Source organism: Oncorhynchus mykiss, chromosome 7 (assembly GCF_013265735.2).
Source record: "Oncorhynchus mykiss isolate Arlee chromosome 7, USDA_OmykA_1.1, whole genome shotgun sequence".
Lineage (NCBI taxonomy): Eukaryota > Metazoa > Chordata > Actinopteri > Salmoniformes > Salmonidae > Oncorhynchus > Oncorhynchus mykiss.
Window position 1 is genome coordinate 44,002,407 of NC_048571.1, and position 26,484 is coordinate 44,028,890.

The window sequence follows — 26,484 nt, forward strand, 5'->3', positions numbered from 1 at the left end:
ATGAGGAATGTTAAAGCCTATGATTGGGAGAGTTGGCTACAAAAACGTACATATTCATAGGCCATGGTAGCGTGGGTATATGTATTTTTTCTCGATGTTTCCTATTCTGTAGCCAGAAAATAGAAGCGAATGGTGCGCTGGTATCCCGCTGCGCGTTCACGACTCCGAAACAATCCACCCAGTCAAAAATAACGGTAGCCTATGATGGGAAGGGAGTGAGACCAACTGTGCACTGATCCGTGGCATACCGAGACAGACGAAAAATAACTGCGATCATGACACGTAAAATTAACAATACAATAGATAAATGTATCATGTTTTGAAATAAGGTTTATAAAGAGAAGGGTCAGAGAATGCCTTGTAAAAAAACGTATCCTTGTTTGGAAATAGTGCTGGCTTGGGAGTCGTCGTCCATGCGTCTCGCTGGATGAGTGTTTCTACAGTAAGTCTGCTAACGCCTTTTGTATTCAGCCATGTCCGAACTAAAAACCCGTGAACTGCTCAATGCCTTATTACGCGATCCGTGGCTCTGGAATGCAATGCAACATTGTTGCGTCGCATAACGAAAATGTGTTCCACTTTAGAAAGCGAGTTTGTTCCAGCCATTTTTTGGGGGGGAGAAGCAAATCACTTCTATGTATTTTGGGGGATTAAACGCCTAAATAATAGTACTCTTCCAGTTGTTTCGAGTTGTCTCGCCTATCATGGAAGATACGGAGCAGAGTGAGGTAAGTCCCTCTTTCTTTCATAGTTTTACCATTTGATGTTGACGACTTTATACTATCCCATTTGCAACTGTTGATCAACATTTACCATTCAACTTTTCGGACAACCCGTCAAAATAAGTTTATAATGAGTACAGTATCTAGGCTACAAACCCTCCATGACAGTGACAGACTTTCTCTGGCAAAACTAGAATGATGACTATAATCAACTGTCATTAACCGCAGACTTGATTTTAACAGGCTTTACCTTGGGCATTTTTCTCATAGTAAATTATAAATGTAAGATTCCTTTCCAAAAACGGCTCTTAAAATAGTTGGGAAGGTCTGGTGGGCATTTAAACAGCTGCACATTTCAGGCAAACCTCTCCTGACTATCCCAACTGCAGCTGACGCTAATAAGCAACAGTTGTTTCCCAAAGTCATGTGGATCCATAGTCTCAACAGTATAGTCATCCACAGAGGAAGGAAAAGGCGATACCTAGTCAGTTGCACAACTGAATGCAGTCAACATAAATGTAGTCAACCTAAATGTGTCTTATGTATTTAACCCACCTCCTCTGAGAAAGTCTACTGTATGTTTTTCATACTGAACAGTGCAGTGCTTGAGATGTGGAAAAAAACATGAATAAATTATAGTTGAAGTCAGAAGTTTCAAACTAGTTTTTCAACCACTCCACACATTTCTTGCTAACAAACTATAGTTTGGTTAGGACATCTACTTTGTGCATGACACAAGTATTTTTTCCAACAATTGTTTACAGACATATTATTTCACTTATAATTCACTGTATCACAATTCCAGTGGGTCAGAAGTTTAAATACACTAAGTTGACTGTACCCTGAAACCTATTGGAAGATTCCAAAAATGATGTCATGGCTTTGGAAGCTTCTAATAGGCTAATTGACATAATTTCAGTCAATTGGAGGTGTACCTGTGGATGTATTTCAAGGCCTACCTTCAAACTCAGTGCCTCTTTGCTTGATATCATCAAAAGAAACCAGCCAAGACCTCATGAAAACAAGTCTGGTTCATTCGTGGGAGCAATTTCCAAATGTCTGACGTTACCATGTTCATCTGTACAAACAATAGTACGCAGGTATAAACCCCATGGGACCACGCAGCTGTCATACCACTCAGAAAGGAGATGCGTTCTGTCTCCTAGCGGTGAACGTACTTTGGTGCAAAAAGTGCAAATCAATCCCAGAACAAGAGCAAAGGACCTTGTTAAGATGCAGGAGGAAAAAGGTACAAAAGTATCTATATCCACAGTAAAATGAGCCCTATATCGACCTAACCTGAAAGGCTGCTCAGCAAGGAAGAAGCCACTGCTCCAAAACAGCCATATGGTTTGCAACTGCCCATGGGGACAAAGTCCTCTGGTCTGATTAAACAAAAATAGAACTGTTTGGGCATGATGACCATCGTTATGTTTGGAGGAAAAAGGGGGAGACTTGCAAGCCGACGAAAACCATCCCAACAGTGAAGCACGGGGGTGGCAGCATCATGTTGTGGTCATGCTTTGCTGCAGGAGGGACTGGTGCACTTCACAAAATAGATGGCATCATGAGGTAGGAAAATTATGTGGATGTATTGAAGCAACATCTCAAGACGTCAGTCAGGAAGTTAAAGCCTGGTCGCAAATGGGTCTTCCAAATGGGCAATGACCCCAAGCATACTTCCAAAGTTGTGGCAAAATGGCATAAGGACAACAAAGTCAACGCCATCACAAAGCCCTGACCTCAATCCTATAGAACATTTGTTGGCAGAACTGAAAAAGCATGTGCGAGCAAGGAGGCCTACAAACCTGACTCAGTCACACCTATTCTGTCAAGAGGAATGGGCCAAAATTCACCCAACCTATTGTGGGAAGCTTGTGGAAGGCTACCTGAAACGTTTGGCCCAAGTTAAACAATTTAAAGGCAATGCTACTAAATACTAATTGAGTGTATGTAAACTTCTGACCCACTGGGAATGTGATGAAAGAAATAAAAGCTGAAATAAATCACTAGTATTATTCTGACATTTCACATTCTTCAAATAAAGTGGTGATCCTAACTGACCTAAGACGAGGACTTTCTACTCTGATTAAATGTCAGGAATTGTGAAAAACTTAGTTTAAATGTGTTTGGCTAAGGTGTATGTAAACTTCCGACTTCAACTGTATGTGTCAGATACAGTCCATGCCGCTTCATCAAAGTGCCATTGACAGACTTCATATTACAACTTTTATAGGTAAGAATCTGCCTGGCAAGGCAGGTGATCTGACAAGTTCAGCATTTTCTCCTTCAATTAAATCAAATTAGTCTCAGAGAGTGCACTAATCTCTCTCAACACAGGGTCATGTTGCCTGAAGCCGGCCTTGAAACCTTGAGACGCTGTTGATAAGTGTCTCTCAGGTGCAGCCCATTGCCCAGTACCCAGAGCAGATCCCCAGCCTGTCAGAGCAGAAGGATGTTCTAGCCCAGGAGGAGAAGCAGGGAGAATGTGGTCTCCCAGAGTTTCACTTTGTTTTTGCCTTGTCTTTGGCCATCTTCATAGCAGCTATTTGCTTTCCAGCTGATAGTCAATCATCATACAATTGCAAGAAACAGCATTGAGACATTCCATTCAATGGAAGGTGCCTATCAGTGTCTGATCTCTGTGGTTGTCTCTCTGTCATGTTAACCCCAGGAGGAGCTGGAGCATGTGGTCCTCTGTCTGCAGGAGGAGGGCATGGCCCCCGGGGCCTCAGTGAAGGAGCAGCTGGGTTTCCTATGGAGGCTGTTCCAGCACAGCGAGGGTCGCCTCGTCGCCGTGACCCATGACTTGGACAGCCTACGAGCACGCCACTCTGCCGAGATGGCCGAGGTGAGCCATTACCCAGAGTTTTGTCTGTGATGCTACACTGTACTGTACAGGCTGCACATACATTCATCTCAATACTTTTTCTCTGATTGGCACCATGTGGTGGGTACAGGAACTCACTCATCTGGCTTCAGCCAAAGCTCAGGGCCTGAGCTGATGATATGTGTCTATCTCAGGTGCAGAGGTACCTGGAGCACATCCGTAGCCTATCAGAGAAGAGGGATGCCCTGGCTCAGGAGTACGAGCAGGAGAATGAGGTCCTCAGGGCCCAGCTGCAACGCCTGACACTCCAGCAAGGTGGGACATAGAACCCAGATAAGATGTGAAAAATGTAACTCTATGGAAACAAATGAACCTTTGGAACGAATAACCATGTTGCTTTAAAAAAAAAAAAATTGTCAACTGTCTTTTTTTTGGTATGTGTATTCCACATCAAATGTAATTATTGAACGATTATGTCATCACACTTCTCTCTTTCAATTGTACGTTCTAGTTTGATTTCATACATCTTTTCCTTTTTATAATGATTCATGAAATGATTCTATAAAAATACAATCTAAACGCACATATGGTTCTTTGTGTGTAGGATTCAAATGTGTATCCCATTCCTGTCAAACCTTCTAAATCAGGGTCATTAGTGTCCTTACCAATGTGTAATAGTCCCCTTTTTAAGTGAAGTGTTGTAGGTATTGCACTTACACAGTAAGGAAGAAAATAAAGTGTGTGTGTGTGTGTGTGTGTGTGTGTGTGTGTGTGTGTGTGTGTGTGTGTGTGTGTGTGTGTGTGCAGATGCCCAGATGAATGAGGTGGCTGAGATGTTGTACCAGGAGGGCCTGGCAGAAGTGATTCCCAGCAGCCACAGTGAACAGGTGGCCTACCTGCTGGTGGAGAGGGCCTCCCTGCTGGAGAGACCTGATGACCCCCAGGCCCCGCAAGTCCCCGATGCCCAGGCAGGCACCCCCTCTGCCAGCCAGCAGGAGACACAGTCCCAGACTCAGTGCACCAAAGAGAGCATGGACCAGGTGAGACCAACTCGCTGTCTCATGCTTTCTCTCAGTCCAAGATTATACTGAGTTTATATGAGAGGATTAGGGCTAACCAAAGTACTTTAGAAGTCACATTTATTTTCTTGTTCAGTTTGTTCCAGTGGTTTAGTAACTGTCACAAATGATACATGAAGATATATAGTTACATGGAGATACTATAGTTGGTTCATGTTGTTATAGTGAATTTGCTAAATCAGGGTGTCATAGACAGTGGATGTGCTGCAGCTCCGCTGGTAAGACCATGGAGAGAGAAGATGATCCAGTCTGTGACTAAACTGTTCATTCATTCCACTGTCTTTCCACAAGGGGGCACCCTCACGTGGCCAGAGCTCATGGAAGAGGCTCTTTGGACTCCGCAAGGCAGCTCAGAGCAAACAGGCGTTGGCCTCAGTATGTCCATTTAGATAATACTGCATCCCAGTTAACACTTAGCCAAGCCTGAATAAGATGCTCTAGTTTATGTTGAAACTCATCAGCATGGTGATGGGACCCCTTGTGCATGCCCTCTAATTGCTGTGTTTGCTGTATCTCTTTCCTGTTCTCTTTGCAGCTTGACGTTTATTGGGATGAGTCTTGTCCTTGAGGAAGAATTGTGCGATTTCTGCCAGATGGGTCAAAATTGGCTATATTGAAAAAAAAATCATCAAAACAAAAATATGCTTTTTGGTCTTGATTTAAAGTTACGGTTAGGCATTAGGATTAGCAGTGTGGTTAAAGTTAGGGTTAATGATTGTATGACGTTGTGGCTGTGCCAGCTGGTGACCACTCTGAAGAGCTGCCTCCAGAACAAGATTCATGAGGAAAACGCTAACTCTTTCTAGTTAACATTGTTCCATGTTTCTGGGTGTGTGGATGTAATGGGTAATTTGGAGTCTACACCCCTCAGTGTCAATGGTATCTTGTCTGAACCAAATGCATGTACTGCAAGTGTGATTTCCTGACCAATTTTTTTTTATCGAATGTTTCTGTTTATTCTGTTTTAACCTTCTCGGCGTGAGGAACAGCTAAGGCCTCGCAACAGGGATCTTTCAAATGACTCCACCTTTTCCTGCAGAGAATGATTCGTCAAATCAATAGTACTCCTGTAGACAGTGATGATAGATTCCTCTCCGTGCTCAGTGTTGTGGGTCTGCTCTCTTCCCCTCCCCAGGTTGAGCTCAGGCCGGGGTCAGGGCTCGGTGTGGAGCGTGAGTGGGCCCGTCTAGAGAGAGACCTGGAGGAGGCATCACGCCGCTTGGCCATGGCCCACAGAGAGATCCGACGTCTGACCGATGAGCTAGAGTCAGCCCGCATGACCCAGAGTGCCTATGGTGAGGCCAGATTTCACACAGCCCGTTTCTCTGCTAAGTGAGGGTACTAGTTACTATTCAAATCAAATGTTATTTGTCACATGCGCCAAATACAACAGGTGTAGACCTTGACGTGAAATACTTACTTACAAGCCCTTAACCAACAATGCAGTTAAGAAAAATATTTCCTAAATAAACTGAAGTAAAAAAATAAAAGAGCAACTGTATTAATGTGTGCATTTTTTTGTGTGCCAGTTGTGTGTTATGTGTTTCTCCGACGTCGGTCTTGAATAAGTATATGTGTGCTTTACCCAGAGCCAGAGCTGCAGGGAGCCCAGGAGGAGGTAGAACAGCTCAGGCAGGAAGTGGAAAAGCTCAAGAAATGTGGTAAGAAGATATTTACTTTACATTTTGGATTACTGTAAAACAAAAAAAACAAAAAAAATCCTTTGTGGAGCATTTTCAGAGAACAGCCTTTCAGAATGTCAAAGGAACTGCACCGTATCGCTTTAGGCTTTTCCAGAAGTATGACTGACTGACTAACTGGTGTGGAGACAGTGACACCTATAGTTTAGAGGGTAAAATTTTCCTTTGTCCCTCCTATAGACGTGGTGGAGTTGCGTAAGGCCACGGAGCTGAATGATCGTCTGGACCAGGAGATCAGAGCCCTCAGGACAAGGGTGCGAACCATGGACGCAGAGAGAAAGACCCTCCTAGAGACGGTAATCTGCCATTCCTGGATTCAGTTATCCCCCCTCCTTAAATTGTCATAAAGAAATGGATCATGGACAAGATGTAGTCATTTTGGCTACAATGTGTGAGGGGGGGGGGGTGAAGGTCACGATAGTTGCTGTATGTAATGTGCTCATACTGTTGTTCCCTAGCTGGAGAAAATGAAGCACTCTGACAACGCAGCTAAGATCCACCCAGAAGCACTGCAGCTTAACTTGGCTAAGGTACAACCAAACGCAGTATGGAGATGAGACCCCATCAAACTACAACAAATCAGCTATTGATATCACCATCTTTATAGAAATATCTGTTGCTTCAAAAATAATTGAAGTGGTCATGCAGTAGGTTTTGTCTTTCAAACATTGCCTGTCACTTAACTGCCTGTCCTGTGTTGTGTGTTTCAGGGAGAAGGGATAGCTGCCCCTCAGATGCACACCGTCTGTCTCCAGACAGAACTACTGCTCCTGGACCAGGTCAAGACCCATGAAAGGTCCCACCTCAACTTTGTCTCTAGAACTTAGCCCAAAACCAAACCCAGTATAATCTCAGATTTGTGTTGGCTGATAGTAGATGCTATTCCAGTTAATTCATTTGAAAGTGGAAAGGAAAGTGAAATCTGTTGTCAGATGGTGATGATGTGTCTCTCTTTCATGCAGACGCCTCCAGCAGTCCGAGACCAAGGACAAGTTGAACGATGTGCGGCATCAACTGCAGGGGCTGCAGGAGAAATACGATGAGCTGCTGAATGTTACGAAGAAGGCAGAGGAGTACGAGGACTACGAGGAGCTGAAGAAGCAGAGAGAAGAGGAGGAGAAGGTTCTGGAGCTGCTGATGGATAAGACCGAGGAGGTGGAGGAGGAGTATGAGGAACTGAAGACTAAAAAAGAGGAGGCGGAGAGGGTGTATGAGGAGCTGAAGATTAAGATGGACGAGGAGAAGAAGGAATATGAACATCTGGAGAATATGAGGGAGGAGCTGGAGTTGAAGCTGGATGAAGCTCTTGGCCGGAGCAAGAAGCAGCATAGTAGTCAGGCGGTGGAACTGCAGCTTAAGGTGAGGATGACTCCTGTCCGTCTGATGATGTAGTGCTATGCTGTGGCCACTAGCCGGGGCTACCGAGTTAGTGTGAATGGGCTGGTTGGGACCAATTATGTGTCTATGGTTAGGACCTGTCAATGTTTCTCAAATTTGTTAATGGAATGAACTTACAAGTTTTAAGTTTGATAGAATAGTAACATAACATCGACTTCTTACAGCAAATTGCTTAAATTCACGTTTATATTTAATCTTAAAAATCATCTTACAATTGAAAACCTCTTTCCTGACTACCTTTCCCAAGGAATGATGTAGTTTTGTTTTTACTGTCTATATCCCACACAGTGACCCATTGATTGAAAGCAGCTGATGTTAATGGCTTGTGCTGTGTTTTTCATGGATTTAGCGGGTATTCATTTGACATGGCAGCTTGGTTGCGCTCTCTTTCTTCATTTAACGTCACCCTCCATTGTGTGCCACAGACGGTGTATTGTGTACAGTAGCTGTGGGCGCAGGCCTGCTGTTGATGTATTGATGGATGATGGACATGTTGTTCTGGGTCATGACTGGTAGAGGAGATATTACCCAGTCAGCAAAATTACGTTGAGAAGACGTCTTTTAGACATCCTTTCCCGATGTTGACATCACATGCATTTCAGTGACTGAATGAAAGGTTCAAAGCCTATTTTTCAGGATGTTTAATAAACGTATTTTCCAGACATCGATAAAATGCGCCTTATACGGATGTCAAAAAGACACAGCCTGACGGTAAATGCGTAGTGGGTACCCTGAAATCCAGAACCTGTTTTAAGGTAACATTCCACTTCCTATAATCCTTGTCCTGTCAAAATCAAGAAGTGGAAAGACAGCAGAAACAGACTGGTACCCAGGCTAAAGAGATATTGTCTAAAATAGGGAAATCTCAGTTAATCCATGTTTTGATTAGAAAACAACCTGTTTTGAGGAGGTATCTTGCTACTTTATTGAGACAGTTCTGAAATTACAGAAGGGGAGACAGGTACATGGGAGAAACAGTTCGAAGGGTTGGAGTGAGGAATTAAACCCAAGTCTATGGGCAGAGGAGTGTATGGGCGCGTTCCTCTGCCTAGGTGTTGCTGACACATGCCAGATCTTACTATGCCAGGTTAGGTATTTTACGTATCATCTAACCACATATGCAATCTAGTGCCCAATGCCAGTCGATGGCATGGCACCCAACCATTGGTTGATGCAGGGGAATGTAACCTATATGGCTGTGTTTCCAAAGGCAGCCTAATTCTGATATTTTCTTTCACTAATTGGTGTGTTCACTCTGCTGTGATGGGTCAAAAGACCAAATGAGTGGGGGGGGGGGGGGGAAATCAGAATTGGGCTGCCTGTGTAAACACAGCCTAAGTGTCTATGCCTGTAGTGTTACCACTCGACCACAGGATCTGCACCTGAAAACAATCAGCTTTAAAGCTGAAAACTGCATATGTCGAAACAGCGCACTGTTCGGCCCAGCACCTTTGTTATTGCATTTGTTTTGTTGATGAAACAGAGGAGATCAGCTGTACATATGCTGGTGTTCTATCTTGCGTGCAATGATGTCAGAGGGAAAAATAACAGTTTTCGTTGTTTGAAGGAACTTCTTTGTTGTTATATCTCAAATAGACATAGCGGTTTCACCAAGTACCAAATGCTTCCTCAATAGGAGCCCGTTTCTTCAAGATGGCGTCGGAGGGGAGGGCTGCCGTCTTATCGGCGCTAACCAACCATGTGATGTTTGTTTTTTTCGCGTTGTTCATAACTTGTTTTGTACATAATGTTGCTGCTACCGTCTCTAATGACCGAAAATAGCTTCTGGACATCAGAACATTACTCACCTCGAGTTGGACGAAGAGTTCTTTCTTCTTCACTGAGTCGGACACGAGGGATATACTACAGACACCAGGCCCAGATCCATGATTCGCTGGAAAAGGAAACGTAGGTTTTGCGGAAAGAGATCAGGATGCCTTGTGAGGATCAGGCTAATCTGCCCCTGCCTTCCATTCTGCTAGATAACGTTAAATCGATGTCCCATTTATTTTCCAATCTGAAAGCACGTATATCCTACCAACGGGACATTAAACATTGTAATATCTTATGTTTCACCGAGTCGTGGCTGAACGACATCTTTAAGAACATACAGCTGGCGGGTTATACACTATCGGCGGGACAAAACAGCAGCCTCTGGTAAGACACTGGGCGGGGGCCTATGCATATTTGTAAACAATAGCTGGTGCACGATATCTAAGGAAGTCTCAAGGTTTTGCTTGCCTGAGGTAGAGTATCTCATGATAAGCTGTAGACCACACTATCTACCTAGAGAGTTTCTGTTTCCTAGCTGTCTACATACCACCACAGACCGAGGCTGGCACTAAGACTGCACTCAATGTTCCGCCATAGGAAGTATTCCGCCATAGGAAAACGCTCATCCAGAGGTGGTGCTTCTGGTGGTTTGCAGGGAAACTTAAATCAGTTTTACCTAATTTCTATCAGCAAGTTAAATGTGCAACCAGAGGGGAAAACTATTCAAGACCACCTTTACTCCACACACAGAGACGCATAGAAAGCTCTCCCTCCATTTGGTAAATCTGACCATAACTATATCCCCCTGATTCCTGCTTACAAGCAAAAACTAAAGCAGGAAGCACCAGTGACTCGGCCTATAGAAATTGTGGTCAGATGAAGCAGATGCTAAACTGCAGGACTGTTTTGCTAGCACAGACTGGAATATGTTCTGGGATTCTTCCGATGGTATTGAGGAGTACACCACATCAGTCACTGGCTTTATCAATAAGTGCATCGATGATGTTGTCTCCACAGTTACTGTACATGCATACCCCAACTAGAAGCCATGAATTACAGGCAACATTCGCACTGAGCTAAAGGGTAAAGCTGCCGCTTTCAAGGAGCGGGAATCTAACCCGGAAGCTTATAAGAAATCCTACCATGCCCTCTGACGAACCATGAAACAGGCAAGCGTCAATATAGGACTTAAATCAAATCGTACTACACCGGCTGACGCTTGTTGGATGTGGCAGGGCTTGCAAACTATTACAGACTACAAAGGGAAGCACAGCCGAGAGCTGCCCAGTGATACAAGCCTACCAGACAAGCTAAATAACTTCTGTGCTCGCTTTAAGGCAAGTAACATTGAAACATGCATGAGAGCATCAGCTGTTCTGGACGACTGTGTGTTCACGCTCTCCGCAGCCGATGTGAGTAAGACCTTTTAAACAGGTCAACATTCACAAGGCCGCTGGGCCAGACGGATTACCAGGACGTGTACTCCGGGCATGCGCTGACCAGCTGGCAAATGTCTTCACTGACATTTTCAACCTCTCCCTTTCTGAGTCTGTAATAGCAACGTATTTCAAGCAGACCACTATAGTCTCTGTGCCAAAGAACACTAAGGTAACCTGGCTAAATGACTACCGGCCCATAGCACTCACGTCTGTAGCCATGAAATGCTTTGAAAGGCTGGTCATGGCTCACATCAACACCATTATCCCAGAAACCCTAGACCCACTCCAATTTGCATACTGCACCAACAGATCCACAGATGCAATCTCTATTGCACTCCACACTGCCCTTTTCCACCTGGACAAAAGGAACACCTATGTGAGAATTCTGTTCATTGACTACAGCTCAGTGTTCAACACCATAGTGCCCTCAAAGCTCATCACTAAGCTAAGGACCCTGGGACTAAACACCTCCCTCGGCAACTGGATCCTGGACTTTCTGACGAGCCACCCCCAGGTGGTAAGGGTAGGTAACAACACATCCGCCACACTGATCCTCAACACGGGGTTCCCTCAGGGGTGCGTGCTCAGTCCCGTCCTGTACTCCCTGTTCACTCATGACTGCACGACCAGGCACGACTCCAACACCATCATTAAGTTTGATGACACAACAGTGGTAGGCCTGATCATGGACAACGATGAGACAGCCTATAGGGAGGTCAGAGACCTGGCCGTGTGGCGCAAGGACAACAACCTCTCCCTCAGCGTGATCAAGACAAAGGAGATGATTGTGGACTACAGGAAAAGGAGGACGAGAATGTCCCCATTCTCATCGATGGGGCTGTAGTGGAGCAGGTTGAGAGCTTCAAGTTCCTTGGAGTCCACATCACCAACAAACTAACATGGTCCAAGCACACCAAGACAGTCATGAAGAGGGCACGACAAAACCTATTCACCCCCAGGAGACTGAAAAGATTTGGCATGGGTCCTCAGATCCTGAAAAGGTTTTACAGCTGCACCATCGAGAGCATCCTGACGGGTTGCATCACTGCCTGGTATGGCAACTGCTCAGCCTCCGACCGCAAGGCACTACAGAGGGTAGTGCGTACATCACTGGGGCCAAGCTTCCTGCCATCCAGGACCTCTATACCAGGCGGTGTCAGAGGAAGGCCCTAACAATTGTCAAAGACTCCAGCCACCCTAGTCATGGACTGTTTGTTCTCTTTGCTACTGCACGGGCATGCGGTACCGGAGCGCCAAGTCTAGGTCCAAGAGGCTTCTAAACAGCTTCTATCCCCCAAGCCATTAAACTCATTAACAGCTAATCAAATGGCCACGCTGCTGATACTCTATAATATCTATGCACAGCCACTTTAATAACTCCACCTACATGTACATAATAACCTCGACACCAGTGCCCCCCCCCCGCATGTTGCCTCTGTACCGGTACCCCCTGTATATAGCTTGGCTATTGTTATTTACTGCTGCTCTTTAATTATTTGTTATTCTTATCTCTTTTTTTTTTCTTCTTAAAACTGCATTCTTGGTTAAGGGCTTGCAAGTAAGCATTTCAATGTAAAGTCTACTACACCTGTTGTATTTGGCGCATGTGACAAATCCAATTTGATTTGATAGTCCAGGAGGAAGAACACAAACTATCCAGACAGCAGCAGATGACTATGCAGGTTCTGACCACAGTGAGTCCACTTTACTGTGCCAACAGGACAACCCTAACCCATCAGTCACAGGATCACTAGGGGCCCAATTCAGACTTATGAAATGTATGCCTTTTCTACGCATTTTGATTTAAGCGCTTCTCAGTATTTGGTATTCAGACTTACCTTAGACTGTTTATGTTTTATTTATTTAACTTGGAAAGTCAGTTAAAAACAAATTATTATTTACAATGACGACCTACCAGGGAACAGTGGGTTAACTGCCTTGTTCAGGGGCAGAACGACAGATTTTTACCTTGTCAGCTCAGTGTAACGCTCGTCTGAAGAAGAGGACCAAAGCGCAGTGTGGGACGTGTTTATGATTATTTATTCAAACTGAACACGGAAACAAAACAACAAAGTGGAACAAAACGAAACAGTTCTGCCTGGTGCAAACACAAAACAGAAAACAACTACCCACAAAACACAGGTGGGAAAAAGCTGCCTAAGTATAATTCTCAATCAGAGACAACGATAGACAGCGGCCTCTGATTGAGAACAACACCCGACCAAACCCAAAGAAATAGAAATAAAGAAACTAGAATGCCCACCCTAGTCACACCCTGGCCTAACCAAAATGGAGAATAAAAACCTCTATCCCCCCACTTTGGTGGCACCTCTGGTGCGGGGAACCTCGCCGCCAACCCCGGACTGGGGACCCTCGCTGCGGGCCCCGGACTGGGCACCCTTAACCAAGAATGCACAAAACAGAAAACAACTACATACAAAACACAGGTGGGGAAACAGCGGCCTCTGATTGAGAACAACACCCGGCCAAAGAAATAGAAAACATAAAAATAAAGAAACTAGAATGATCTAACCAAAATAGAGAATAAAAACCTCTCTATGGCCAGGGTGTGACACTCGGGGATTCTATCCAGCAATCTTTCGTTTACTGGCCCAACGCCCTAACCACTAGGCTACCTGCCGCCCCATTTTTAATGATTGCATTTCGTAAGTGGCTAGTATGCATCAACTACCTTTAACTAAAACCACGGCAAAAGTTTTGCCTACAAACTTTGGTTTGAATCGTGATGTCCTCGGAATTTGTTTTTTTTCTCCTTATCGAAGTAAGCAGTGCGAAGTTCGTTCATCAATGCCAAAAGAGTCAATCATTGAAACCAGACCGTAGTCACTGTGTTGCCTAGGGTCGGGTTTTCTAAGACTAAATACGGTGTACATTTTATTCGAATTTTGTTGACAGACTCACTATAATATATAGAGAGAACGGGTTCAGAATATTAAGGATCAATGAAAGATAGCCATCAAAATATCTGTTTCAGCACTAATTGGTAAAATTACTTGATCTTGTATATTTTAGGAATCTACCTTCTTCATAAAAAATGTAAAACGTTTAGGAGAGCCTTTACACACTAAATATATTGTTTGATAAAAAAATACAACGGTTTGATTATTAATCCTGAAAGTTGCAATTCAGTTGTTCAATCCATTAAATACTGGAAGTGGAGAAGCGTGTAACAGTAGAAGTTGACCGAAGGTCCTATAAATCTACCCTAATCCTCACTGATCATGGAACTGATATGACAACAGTCCAGTCGTCGTGTGCCAGGCTCCAGGTTTAAACTGCCAGGCTTGGTTTGCGTTCCGTGACGATTCCATGAAGTGGGCGACATGTCACAAGTTATTGAACAACTTGTAATATGTTAAATATGATCTATTATTGCTTTTGAGCAATAGAGCTGAAACCTAAACATCTAGAGTGCACAAAGGTTAAATTTGGCCCAACTGTCACTCTTTGTGGATTTGGCTTGTCATCTCATTTGGCTTGTCATCTCATTTGGCTTGTGTCTCCAAGATTTATCCCTACAAGTAATATGGCCATACAATTTAAATTCTGTAAGCACAGCATTTCATATACTTCAGTGTGGGAACGGGGCACACACAGCCTAACTGTCATGTTGATATGCTTCAGTGTGGGAACGGGGCACACATAGCCTACCTGTCATGTTGATATGCTTCAGTGTGGGAACAGGGCACACATAGCCTACCTGTCATGTTGATATGCTTCAGTGTGGGAACGGGGCACACATAGCCTACCTGTCATGTTGATATGCTTCAGTTTGCTGCCATATGACTGGTTTCACATTTGTCTCCAAAGATCATGAGGTAAAATACATCTAAAACAATTTATATTTTATATTTATAATTTATATTTACAATCCCCTTATCCAAACGGATTGATAATTTACCTAGCTCCTATCAATAGCTCTCATCAATTAGTAAATTACAGTGCATGGAGAATTAGTGAATACCACTGGTTTTACAAGTTTTTTTTTTTTTACACACTTAGTGAAATAAATATGCCAATAGGTCTTTGTTGTAAATGTTTTGGTGCCAAACTGGTGGCAGTTGTGAAAAAAGAAAATAGTAGGTACCCAGAGTTACCTCTGCTGTAGAGGATAAGTTCATTATCCGAACTTCACCTCAGATTGCAGCCCAAAATGCTTCACAGAGTTCAAGTAACAGACACATCTCAACATCAGCTGTTCAGAGGAGACTGCGTGAATCAGGCCTTCATGGTCAAATTGCTGCAAAGAAACCACTACTAAAGGACACCAATAATAAGAAGAGACTTGCTTGGGCCAAGAAACACGAGTAGTGAACATTAGACCGGTGGAAATCTGTCCTTTGGTCTGATGAGTCCAAATCTGAGATTTTTGGTTCCAACCGCTGTGTCTTTGTGAGACGCAGAGTAGGTGAACAGATGATCTCCGCATGATTGGTTTCCACCGTGAAGCATGGAGGAGGTGGTGTGATGGATTGGGGGTGCATTGCTGGTGACACTGTCATTGATTTATTTAGAATTCAAGGCACACTTAACCAGCATGGCTACCACAGCATTCTGCAGCAATACCTCCGGGCTGTGTACGGGCTATTTGACCAACAAGGAGAGTGATGGAGTGCTGCATCAGTTGACCTGGCCTCCACAGTCACCCGATCTCAACCCAATTAAGATGGTTTCGGATGAGTTTTACCGCAGATGCTCCGCATATGTGGGAACTCCTTCAAGACTGTTGGAAAAGCATTCCTCATGAAGCTGGTTGAGAGAATGCCAAGAGTGTACAAAGCTGTCAAGGCAAAGGGTGGCAAATCAAAATGGCATATCAAAATAAATGTTGATTTCTTTTTTTTTTTTGGTTACTACATTATTCCATATGTGTTATTTCATAGTTTTGATGTCTTCACTATTATTCTACAATGTAGAAAATAGTCAAAATAATGAAAAACCCTTGTGTCCAAACTTTTGACTTGTACAGTATGTCAACAATCCTTCCTCCAAAGGACCATTTTATGGATTACATTTTGTGAAAACAAGTCATGGTTTCTCTGTATGTAAATGTACTGGTTGTGTGTGTGGTTGTGGTGGTGTTCAGGTGTGTGCTGAGTTGAAGCAGGGCCAGGCTATGGTCAGCCATCTGGAGCAGAGTGCTCTGCAGCAGGAGAGTAGGGAGCTGAGGGAGGGGCTGGCCCAGAGCAGCCAGAAAGCCCAGAGTTGCAGCCGTCTGCAGGAAGAGCTGAGCGCTGAGAGGGCCAAGCTCAAAGACATGGAGGTAGAGGTGAGACACCATGCAGGAGTGCAGTGTCATTCATAGTCTTCAGCCTATAGTCTCAAGCCAGGGGTGGCCAATCAATTTCCGCAGAGGGACAGTGAAATTTCTTCCAATCAACTTTGTTCCAGTTCATTAAACTAATTTAAATTCCACGCTGATTAGTTGAGTCAGCTGCATTACTGTGGATACGATTGGCACCCATAGAGAGAGAAATAAAATAAAATCTGTAGTTCTGAGCTCTCTGACCAAGCCAAACAGAATAATAGTAGTAGTACTTTTCACACAAGGTAAATTACCTCTTCCCTCCGCTGCCTCTTTGACTCAGATGCAGAGTCTGCAGCAGCAGCTGAAGAGCACAGAGCACCAGCTGAACGTGGAAAGAAACCGCAACACAGAGTCTGGCCAGCAAGAGGAGGCAGCAAGATACACGGCCCTTAGGACTCAGGACAACCAGCTCCACAGGTACCTTCTCCTACTAAAGGCCCCTCTGCTGCTTCAGTTAAACTGTTTAAACCAGCAACCAGCTGTGTGATGGTCAGTTATGGTCTTGTAGTGGTTTGCTTGTGCAGTTGTAGATATGTGGTCCTGGTCTAAAAGTGTGTGTGTTTGGTTCATTCAGGAGGATGTGGGAGCAGAGGGAGGAGGAGCTGCAGGATGAGGGGTGTTCCCTGCGAGAGGTGGAAGCCTCCCTGAACTGCACTAACTCAGAGCTGAGCCTCCGATTTAAAGGCCAGCAGACACAGCTAGATGTCCTACAGAGTCAGACAGGCACAGCCAGCCAGGAGGTGAGTGACCTGGCACCCTCTGACTATGGTTTGATTTGATTTGATTTGAAATACATTTGAAATTTCATAAATTTGATTTGATATGGGGCATGGCACTCTCTCTTCATTTCAAGAGAAAGCTGTCAAATAACTAAATGTATAGTGCGGCCCTTGATAAAGATTAGCAACAATGATTGTATAAAATAAATAATACAAATACTGAGCTATATTGTATGCCAAAATAGGATATTTACAGTGGGGCAAAAAAGTATTTAGTCAGCCACCAATTGTGCAAGTTCTCCGACTTAAAAAGATGAGAGAGGCCTGTAATTTTCATCATAGGTACACTTCAACTATGACAGACAAATGAAAAAAAAATCCAGAAAATCACATTGTAGGATTTTTAATGAATTTATTTGCAAATTATGGTGGAAAATAAGTATTTGGTCACCTACAAACAAGCAAGATTTCTGGCTCTCACAGACCTATAACTTCTTCTTTAAGAGGCTCCTCTGTCCTCCACTCGTTACCTTTATTAATGGCACTTGTTTGAACTTGTTATCTGTATAAAAGACACCTGTCCACAACCTCAAACAGTCACACTCCAAACTCCACTATGGCCAAGACCAAAGAGCTGTCAAAGGACACCAGAAACAAAATTGTAGACCTGCACTAGGCTGGGAAGACTGAATCTGCAATAGGTAAGCAGCTTGGTTTGAAGAAATCCACTGTGGGAGCAATTATTAGGAAATGGAAGACATGCAAGACCACTGATAATCTCCCTCTATCTGGGGCTCCACGCAAGATCTCACCCCGTGGGGTCAAAATGATCACAAGAACGGTAAGCAAAAATCCCAGAACCACACGGGGGGACCTAGTGAATGACCTGCAGAGAGCTTTGAACAAAGTAACAAAGTCTACCATCAGTAACACACTACGCCGCCAGGGACTCAAATCCTGCAGTGCCAGACGTGTCCAGGCTCGTCTGAAGTTTGCTAGAGAGCATTTAGATGATCCAGAAGAAGATTGGGAGAATGTCATATGGTCAGATGAAACCAAAATATAACTTTTTGGTAAAAACTCAACTCGTCGTGTTTGGAGGACAAAGAATGCTGAGTTGCATCCAAAGAACACCATACCTACTGTGAAGCATGGGGGTGGAAACATCATGCTTTGGGGCTGTTTTTCTGCAAAGGGACCAGGACAACTGATCCGTGTAAAGGAAAGAATGAATGGGGCCATGTATCGTGAGATTTTGAGTGAAAACCTCCTTCCATCAGCAAGGGCATTGAAGATGAAACATGGCTGGGTCTTTCAGCATGACAATGATCCCAAACGCCCGGGCAACGAAGGAGTGGCTTCGTAAGAAGCATTTCAAGGTCCTGGAGTGGCCTAGCCAGTCTTCAGATCTCGACCCCATAGAAAATCTTTGGAGGGAGTTAAAAGTCCGTGATGCCCAGCAACAGCCCCAAAACATCACTGCTCTAGAGGAGATCTGCATGGAGGAATGGGCCAAAATTCCAGCAACAGTGTGTGGAAAACCTTGTGAAGACTTACAGAAAACGTTTGACCTCTGTCATTGCCAACAAAGGGTATATAACAAAGTATTGAGAAACTTTTGTTATTGACCAAATACTTATTTTCCACCATAATTTGCAAATAAATTCATTAAAAATCCTACAATGTGATTTTCTGGATTTGTTTTCTTCTCATTTTGTCTGTCATAGTTGAAGTGTACCTATGATGAAAATGACAGGCCTCTCTCATCTTTGTAAGTGGGAGAACTTGCACAATTGGTGGCTGACTAAATACTTTTTTTCCCCACTGTATGTTATTTTAAACTAATATAATTGCTGAGAGGAAGACATTTTGTTAATAGTAATAAAAAATGTTTTCCGAAAAGGTAGAGGTCAAAATTATTGACAACCCTGAAGATTCTTATAAATAAAGTAGTCAAAAGTTTTTGATTTGCTCCCATATTCCTAGCACACAATGACTACATCAAGCTTTCAGATTATTTTGTGCCCAAACAAAATTTATGGTAAATAATGTATTGTATCATTTTGGAGTCACTTTTATTCTAAATAAGAATATGTCTCTAAACACTTCTACATTGTGGATGCTACCATGATTACGAATAATAATGAGTGAGAAAGTTATAGCGGGTCAAATGTCATACCCCCAAGACATGCTAACCTCCCCTGTTATTATTCATGGTAAGAGGCTCTCATATAAAACTAGCAAACTAGTATCAGTATAAAATATAATAATTTCTACAACAATTTTAGCATACAACACAGTTCAGTATTTGAATTATTTATTTTATACCGTCATTATTGTTCATCTTTATCATGCGTGTCAATAATTTCAGACCCCACTGTATCTGTGTTTCAGTCAGAATTGTATGGTATTGGAACAAATGTAAACTGAGACCCTCATCTAGCCTATGTAGATGTTGATCATGTCTTTCTGTCTGCCTGCCTGTCTGACTGACCACAGATTCCTGCTGATTATGTAAAGCTGAAGGAATGCCTGGAGGCCAGGCAGGAGGATTGTGAGAAACTAACAGAGGAGCTCATGGAAGTTCTCACGTGCCTGGATTTACAGAAAAGGTAAAGATCCTAGAGAACATCCTCAAAGCAAAACCAGGGACTTAGCCTAGCTACTGTAGTCACACTTTCACTCTCTTCTGGTGCTCAACAACGCTGTGTGGTTTGGTTTCCTCTGCTCCCACAGCAAGAACGCCGAGAAGCGATCTCAGCACAAAGCCAAAATGCGGCGAGCCAAACAGATTTATTTGAAGGAGACAGGATGTCGTGATGAGAGGATTCAAAGCCTTGAGAGAGACCTGGCTCTCGCCTTAACCTCATCCGCCAGGGTAAGAGGTCAGACCCGCCAGCCAGCTTGTTAGCCTGCACAATAGGGGTCCGCTCCCTTGCCTGGCACAACAATAGTTACCACCTGCTGTGTGCCTGACAACTTTGAGCCAATCAGAGAGCACAAACTTCTGCGAGAGGGAAAGGAGTGATAACAAGAAGGAGAAAAGAGGGCACTTTTCCAGCACAGACACTTTCATGTTCAAAACAGTTAACTAAAATAATCATTTTGACAATTTTGTTTTTGCTGTTGCAAGTCTTACATCGAGCTAAGGGAGTTTTGCGCTTGAAGGATAAACAGTATTTTGCTTAAGTTTGACAATATACAGTAATTAGCTAAGCCAATCACACTTCATAAAACAAATGGGAAAGCTTCCTCCATGCTAGCTATCTAGCCACTGTAGGTAGTAACCAATGGGGTTTATATACATCATTGGTTGTAACAAATCAGAGTGAATTTGGGCTGCATTGATTATTCATTAAAATCAACTTTAATTAGAATTACATTTGAATTTTCATAATCGAGTACTCGTCAAGATTGAATGTTAGCTCATTTTGCGTCCTCATAGCCACTGGCTCTCTTGTTGTATTTTTGGTCTCGTCTCCCTCGCTCTTTCTGTGCTCTGCACCTTCCCCCCCACAACACATACAAACCAAGCCCTACCCGCTGCCACTCACAACAAGCAGTTCCAACTCTTATGTGAATGCTAATTATGCTAACGCTTGCATCCGAGTGCTTATTCTACGTGAGAAAAAAAACGTTTTTATTGATTAAAATAAGTGGGCGAGGCTACATAAAGTGGTTAAGCAACTCGTTCTCATTCTGAGCTCCAAGCTGACAAGGTGAAAATCTGTTCTACCCCCACTGTTCCTCGACCGTCATTGAAAATATGAATTTGTTCTTAACTGACTTGCCCAGTTACATAAAGGTAAATAAAATAAAATGCTCAAAGCCTGTTGGTCAATGGGCAGGAGTTCAAGCAGTTCATTCTAGATATGCCAGCTAAACCTGATGTTATGTGTGCACGAAACATGGCTCAAACTGACTGTGGAGTTTTATCATACAGTATCAACCACTATGAACCCTGTATAGGGACAGAGATGTAGGGGGAGGACACGCTCTTGGGGGGAAATCTCCAAGTGATGGAAAATCTGATAGAAATGAAAGATCTGGGCTGCGTTTCAAACTCAAAGGTCGACAGCCCTTAACCCTTAACCCTCACCCATATGCTCTTGGGGGAATCCCCGCGGCCATATTTGTCATCGGTCCAAATGATTAGCCAAGCAAGGGAAGTTTGCAGCGTAAGACCCTCAGCCCTCGTTTTGAATGGAGTTTGCGAGTATACAATTATGTTCACTTCGGGGCCTGAAACGCCCCATAATTCAATTCGTGATGATTGTACATCTGCTAAGAAAAGTCAGCGAGAACATCAATGTCAATAAGGAGTCAACATATTGAACATTTTACTTACTAGGTAAGTAAAAACAAATGTAAATAGTTAGAAATTGTGCTACTAATGCACAAACATGTCTCATAAAAGTAATTCTGTTTTTTTGTTTGGTTTGCTTTTGGAAATTGTGGAAATAAAACATTTTTCTTATTCAGAAGTAGCTAGGCAGGATAACGTTATTTAGCTAATTAATTTGATAGCTATCATACAGTAGGCATATATTAATTATTATATAGTTAATATAAGTAGACATGTAATCATAACTGACTGTAGCTCATATAAAGCACCCACAAGCTACTTGGTGGCTGAAAACACAATCATCGCGGGATGAGCCAGTGACGAATTTCCAGGCAAGGGCGGTCCATTTAAAAAATCAGTCCTTCCTTCCTCGCCCCTTGCCCTGCAAGTGTATACTCGTCAGACGTCATGATACGTATTCTGAAGTGTCCACTTAATTTGAGGGCTGAGGGTATAGGGTGTGTCTTTTAAGTGTTTGGAATGCAGCCCTTGTGTGCCTGAATGATGGCCGAGGGACCAGGATTGATGTAGCCATAGGGAAAGAATCTGCCTTGGACCTCACTCTGGCATCTAATGCAATGGCAGGAATCTGTGAGTGGGAGGTATGGGAGGAGTCGACAGTAGGGAGTGATCATTACCTCATAGTATTCACAGTAGGGAGGAGGAGGTGTCAGTGGATGGAGTAGGCAGGTGGGTGTTTGGAGGAGTGTGGGACAATGGTGAGGAGTCGGAACAGGGCATTTAGAGTACTAAAAAGGACGCATAACTTCCATCTGATTCAGTATAAGCAGGCTCAGGCCCTGGTGAAGAGTACTATCTGTCAGGCAAAGAGGTTATGTTGGCGTCGTTCTGTGACACCATTGGAAGGACGACACCCATGGGAGAAGTGTGGGGGATGATTAAGAGGATGAGTGGGGTCAGAAGGGAGTGGGATTATCCAGTGTTAACGACTGGCAGTAACAGATGAGGAGAAGGCAGAGATGATGGCCAAAGCATTTGTCCAAGTGCATAGCTCAGCATATTTGTCAGAGGAGTGGCAGAGGGGGAGAGAGAGAACGTGAGAGGAGCATCCTGGAGTGCTGGATGGGAGGGAGGATGCAAATGATGCATTGAATGCACCATTTACCATGGTAGAGGTGAAAAGGGCAATAGGTAAGGCTGGGTTAACTTCACCTGGGGAAGATGAGGTGTGCTATGTTATGTTGACCCAGCTTAGTTATGAGGCCCTGGATAAGGTCAACACCTTATCCAGGGCCTCATAACTAAGCTGGGTCAACATAACATAGCACACCTCATTGGTGTTGTACAACAGAGTGTGGGAGGAGGGGAAACTACCAGGCAGTTAGGAGGCTGTAGTGGTACCAATCCGGAAGCCAGGGAAGGACCCAATGAGGCCAACAAGCTATCAGCCAATAGCTTTAACATCACCTGTATGTAAGATTATGGAATATCGCCACATCAGAGTGGATTCAGGAAGGGTAGGAGAACTATGGACCCAGTGCTCTGCTTAGAAGCAGAGGTCAGGAAGACTCAGGTGAACAAGGAGACTGTTGTAGCTGTCTTTTTTTGATGTGGAGAAGGTGTATAATATGATGTGGAGAAAGTGTATGATATGATGCAGAAGGAGGGGTCGTTAATCAAGTCGTTAATATTATGGCAGTAGGTGGAAGAATGTACAACTGGCTAAAGGATTTCCTGTTTGGAAGGTCTATCCAGGTGAGGGTGGGAAAGTCCCTATCAGGCACCTGGTGGATAACGGTACACCTCAGGGGAGCGTGGTTAGTCCTCTGTTGTTCTCAATCATGATCAATTGTGTTTACTCTCAGGTATAGCCGGATATTGGGAGGTTGTTATTTGCAGATGATGGGGCCTTATGGAAGAGGGGAAGGAATGTGCCTTACATAATCAGGAAGATACAGGAAGCAATTGATGAGGTAGTGTGGTGGGCATTAATGTGGGGGTTCAGGTTCTCTGTAGAGAACTCAGTGTTCTTTACAAGGAGGAAGATGGGAGATGAGGTATGCTTGAGGTTATATGGGAGAAACTTGGAAAGGGTGGAGCCCTCAGGTTCATTGAGGTATGCTTTGACACTAGACTGACCTGTGCAGAACACATTGAGAGAGTGGTGGGAAAGTGTAGGAAGATGCTAAATGTGATGCGCTGTCTGACGGTGAAGGAGTGGGGGGGCTGGGCGTTCCTCATTGAGGACCATGTATGTTGCATTGATCCGATCTGGTGTAGACTATGACAGTATAGCATCTGGTTCAGCAGCCTTGACCTCATTGGAAAGGCTAGATGTCATACAGGGGCAAGGACTCAGGATATGTAGTGGTGTCTTTCGGACATCCCCAGTGGCTGCACTACAGGTGGAGATGGGGGATATGCCATTTCAGATTAGGAGACAGCAGCTGGCACTGAATTATTGGATCAACCTACAGGGAGGGACAAGGGATGTCTCATCATGTGAAATTGATTTAATTGGCTAACTGGGCTATCTGCATTGTGTTACACCCACCACCCGCCAACCCCTCTTTTACGCTACTGCTACTCTCTGTTCATCATATATGCATAGTCACTTTAACCATACCTACATGTACATACTACCTCAATCAGCCTGACTAACCGGTGTCTGTATGTATTGGTTAGAGCCTATAAGTAAGCATTTCACTGTAAGGTTGTATTCACCTGTTGAATTCGGTGCACGTGACAAACTTTGGTTTGATTTCACAGGCATACTGGGAACATGAGCGAAGACAGAACACACGCATTGGGTGGATGGGTAATATCTAGGCGAGGGAGATGGGACTGTATGGAAGGGAGTTTAGCCCAATTGTAGCTATTCCTGTAAATCCACCATGGCTACTCCAGCCTCCAGTAGTTGATCTAGAAGTGTTGGAGAGACTACAGAAAGATAGGGAGGGTGTTGATCCATCTGATTTGTTTAAGAGACGTCTGGAAACTGTGTATCAGGATTTTGTGGTTATTTACACAATGGTTCAAAAGATACAAGGACAGGACCTACTGGGTCAGGATTTGTAGTCCAGGAACATGGGGTGGCAGTCAGGAAACGTATTACAGATCATCTGGCTGTATAGGGTGAAGGATGTAGTTACTTGCTCTAATTCATGTGCAGTGTTGATGAGTCTCCAGTCCTTTAGGTCCCGTAGCAGACCAGACCTGCTGTATGAGATGCTACAAACCCATGGCAGGATTAGACAGATGGGCATACAGACAAGTTTTACTTGGGTCCCAGCCCATGTGGGGGTGGAGGGGAACGAGGCAGCTGATATACTGGCTAAACAAGCACTTAGAAGTGAGGATGTTGTAGTTTCAATGATCGAGGCAGAATCAAAAAGCCTGATATGGACAGTGATGGTGCAGAGATAGCAGGAGCAGTGGAATAGAGATACTAAGAGCAGGCATTTATTTCAAGTACAGAGGAAAGTTGGGGAGGACGGCAGGAAGGGACATAAGAGAGAAGGCCATTTTTTACAAGATTAAGGGTGGGACACAGTTGTGGCTATCTAGCTAAAGTATGAGCCAGGACGTTATACAAATTCTAGCTAGTTAGCAACATTAGCGCATCAGAGCTAGTTTTGGCTATCTAACAGAACATGGACATACCAATGGGAACAAAGCTAGCAACGCTACAACCCGTTCTGGCCTGGAGTATTTTAACCAGGCTGACGGCCGATGTACTGTGCTATTTGAACACACACAAAAATGACTGCCGACATGCTGGGCAGAGGTACCACGGCCAACAGTCTTGGTGGTCTGTCCAAGCCCTAAATCTGCTGCTCCCTCATGTCACACACTCTGGACAATGCCAATTGATGCCATACATGCAAAACAGAACTAAGGAACTTTCTTTGTTTTCTCTAGGAGAAAGAGATGATAGTGAACATGAATGAGGAAAATGGGAAACTGCTGGCAGAGAAGAGGGATCTGCTCGGAAAACTGAATGACGTGGAGGAGAAAACAAACAAGAGTGTGCTTGCTGCCACTACCACTCAATGCAGGTATTCAGAACACCCCTCCCCCTCCCCTCACTAACACCACTCAATACAGTACTGAACCCCAGCAATGGTACTAAACACAGGTACTACTAATCACTTCCGATTTAGCACAGTAATGAGAGTACAGCTCCACCATTTAGCACAGCTACTGAACCTCCTGTCGTGTTGTTAAGTGTTGGATGTCTCTGGGGAGTGTCTAAGTGTGCTGTTTCCTATCGTTTCATTCTCCAGTGTGGATTTCCTGGAGAAGGAAAGCAAGCACTTACAGGACACCATAGTGGAGATGTCCGGTCTGATTCCTAACGGAGCAGCATTGCAGCACGCACTAAAGAATCTCCATAAAGCACGCAGCGCTAATGTACAGGTACATTGGGTGGCGTAGATTTTTATTTATACCTTTTTGTTTAACTAGGCAAGTCAGTTAATTTACAATGACGGCGTAGGAGCAGTGGGTTAACCGCCTTGTTCAGGGGCAAAATGACAGATTTTTTTTTACCTTGTCAGCTCGGGGATTCGATCTAGGAACCTTTTGGTTATTGGCCCAACACTCTAACCACTAGGCTACCTGCCACCCAGAAATGTGAATTGTTGTTTAAGTTGTCAAAGTATCCAACTATTTAGATTTCCCAGAGTCTGTGTTCTTGGAAAGCCAGTCATAATTGGACTTCATACTTAGCGGTGTTAAAGTTGCAATCTGCAGTTCAAACAATAACGAAGTGGCTCACCCTGCCACTTATTTGGTAAAAAGCTCAGGGATGAGGCAGGAGAAATGTAACCACTCAAATTCATAGACAGAGCTATGGATGCAAGGTCTGGCCATACATTGTACATGTGGCTGTATTGTGTTTGAAATGATCAAATAAATCAACAACAAAAAAGCTACCAAAATTACATTTTAATTAACCATGTTTTCAGGTTATACATTCTTCATCAGAGGAGTAAAACAATATTGTTTTGGTGCCTGATGGGGTCAGACAATGCAGCTAAGCTCATGAGGAATTTACAAGTTGTATTCTTCAAGAATCAATAGGGCATATATCATGAATTTAAAATAATACAAAAATTGATAGAGCAATAACAGATTCCCTTATAGGGGCAATGTAGCTGCTTGTTAAAGTGCAATTCCACCACTTC

General features: G+C 43.8%; 1 protein-coding gene across 7 annotated transcripts in view; it reads left to right on the forward strand.

Moving 5' to 3' along the window:
• Window positions 1–149: 149 nt before the first annotated feature.
• si:dkey-264d12.5 (myosin-11) overlaps window positions 150–26,484 on the forward strand; it is a 32,588-nt gene continuing 6,253 nt past the window's right edge. For 2 of the 7 annotated variants that reach the window (XM_021609368.2, XM_021609373.2), the window contains exons 1-19: window positions 151–442; window positions 681–728; window positions 3,397–3,573; window positions 3,747–3,867; window positions 4,360–4,592; window positions 4,923–5,006; window positions 5,767–5,926; window positions 6,221–6,292; window positions 6,512–6,627; window positions 6,790–6,861; window positions 7,042–7,127; window positions 7,294–7,690; window positions 16,049–16,231; window positions 16,551–16,687; window positions 16,845–17,010; window positions 19,489–19,601; window positions 19,726–19,867; window positions 25,217–25,353; window positions 25,582–25,714. In XM_021609368.2, coding sequence (XP_021465043.2) covers window positions 428–442; window positions 681–728; window positions 3,397–3,573; window positions 3,747–3,867; window positions 4,360–4,592; window positions 4,923–5,006; window positions 5,767–5,926; window positions 6,221–6,292; window positions 6,512–6,627; window positions 6,790–6,861; window positions 7,042–7,127; window positions 7,294–7,690; window positions 16,049–16,231; window positions 16,551–16,687; window positions 16,845–17,010; window positions 19,489–19,601; window positions 19,726–19,867; window positions 25,217–25,353; window positions 25,582–25,714 — 2,592 coding nt within the window. In that variant the 5' untranslated portion in view covers window positions 151–427. Of the gene's footprint in view, window positions 729–3,396; window positions 3,574–3,746; window positions 3,868–4,359; window positions 4,593–4,922; window positions 5,007–5,766; window positions 5,927–6,220; window positions 6,293–6,511; window positions 6,628–6,789; window positions 6,862–7,041; window positions 7,128–7,293; window positions 7,691–16,048; window positions 16,232–16,550; window positions 16,688–16,844; window positions 17,011–19,488; window positions 19,602–19,725; window positions 19,868–25,216; window positions 25,354–25,581; window positions 25,715–26,484 lie in introns of those variants that run through there. The other 5 variants (XR_002474165.2, XM_021609372.2, XM_021609369.2 and 2 more) reach the window with 5 other exon arrangements.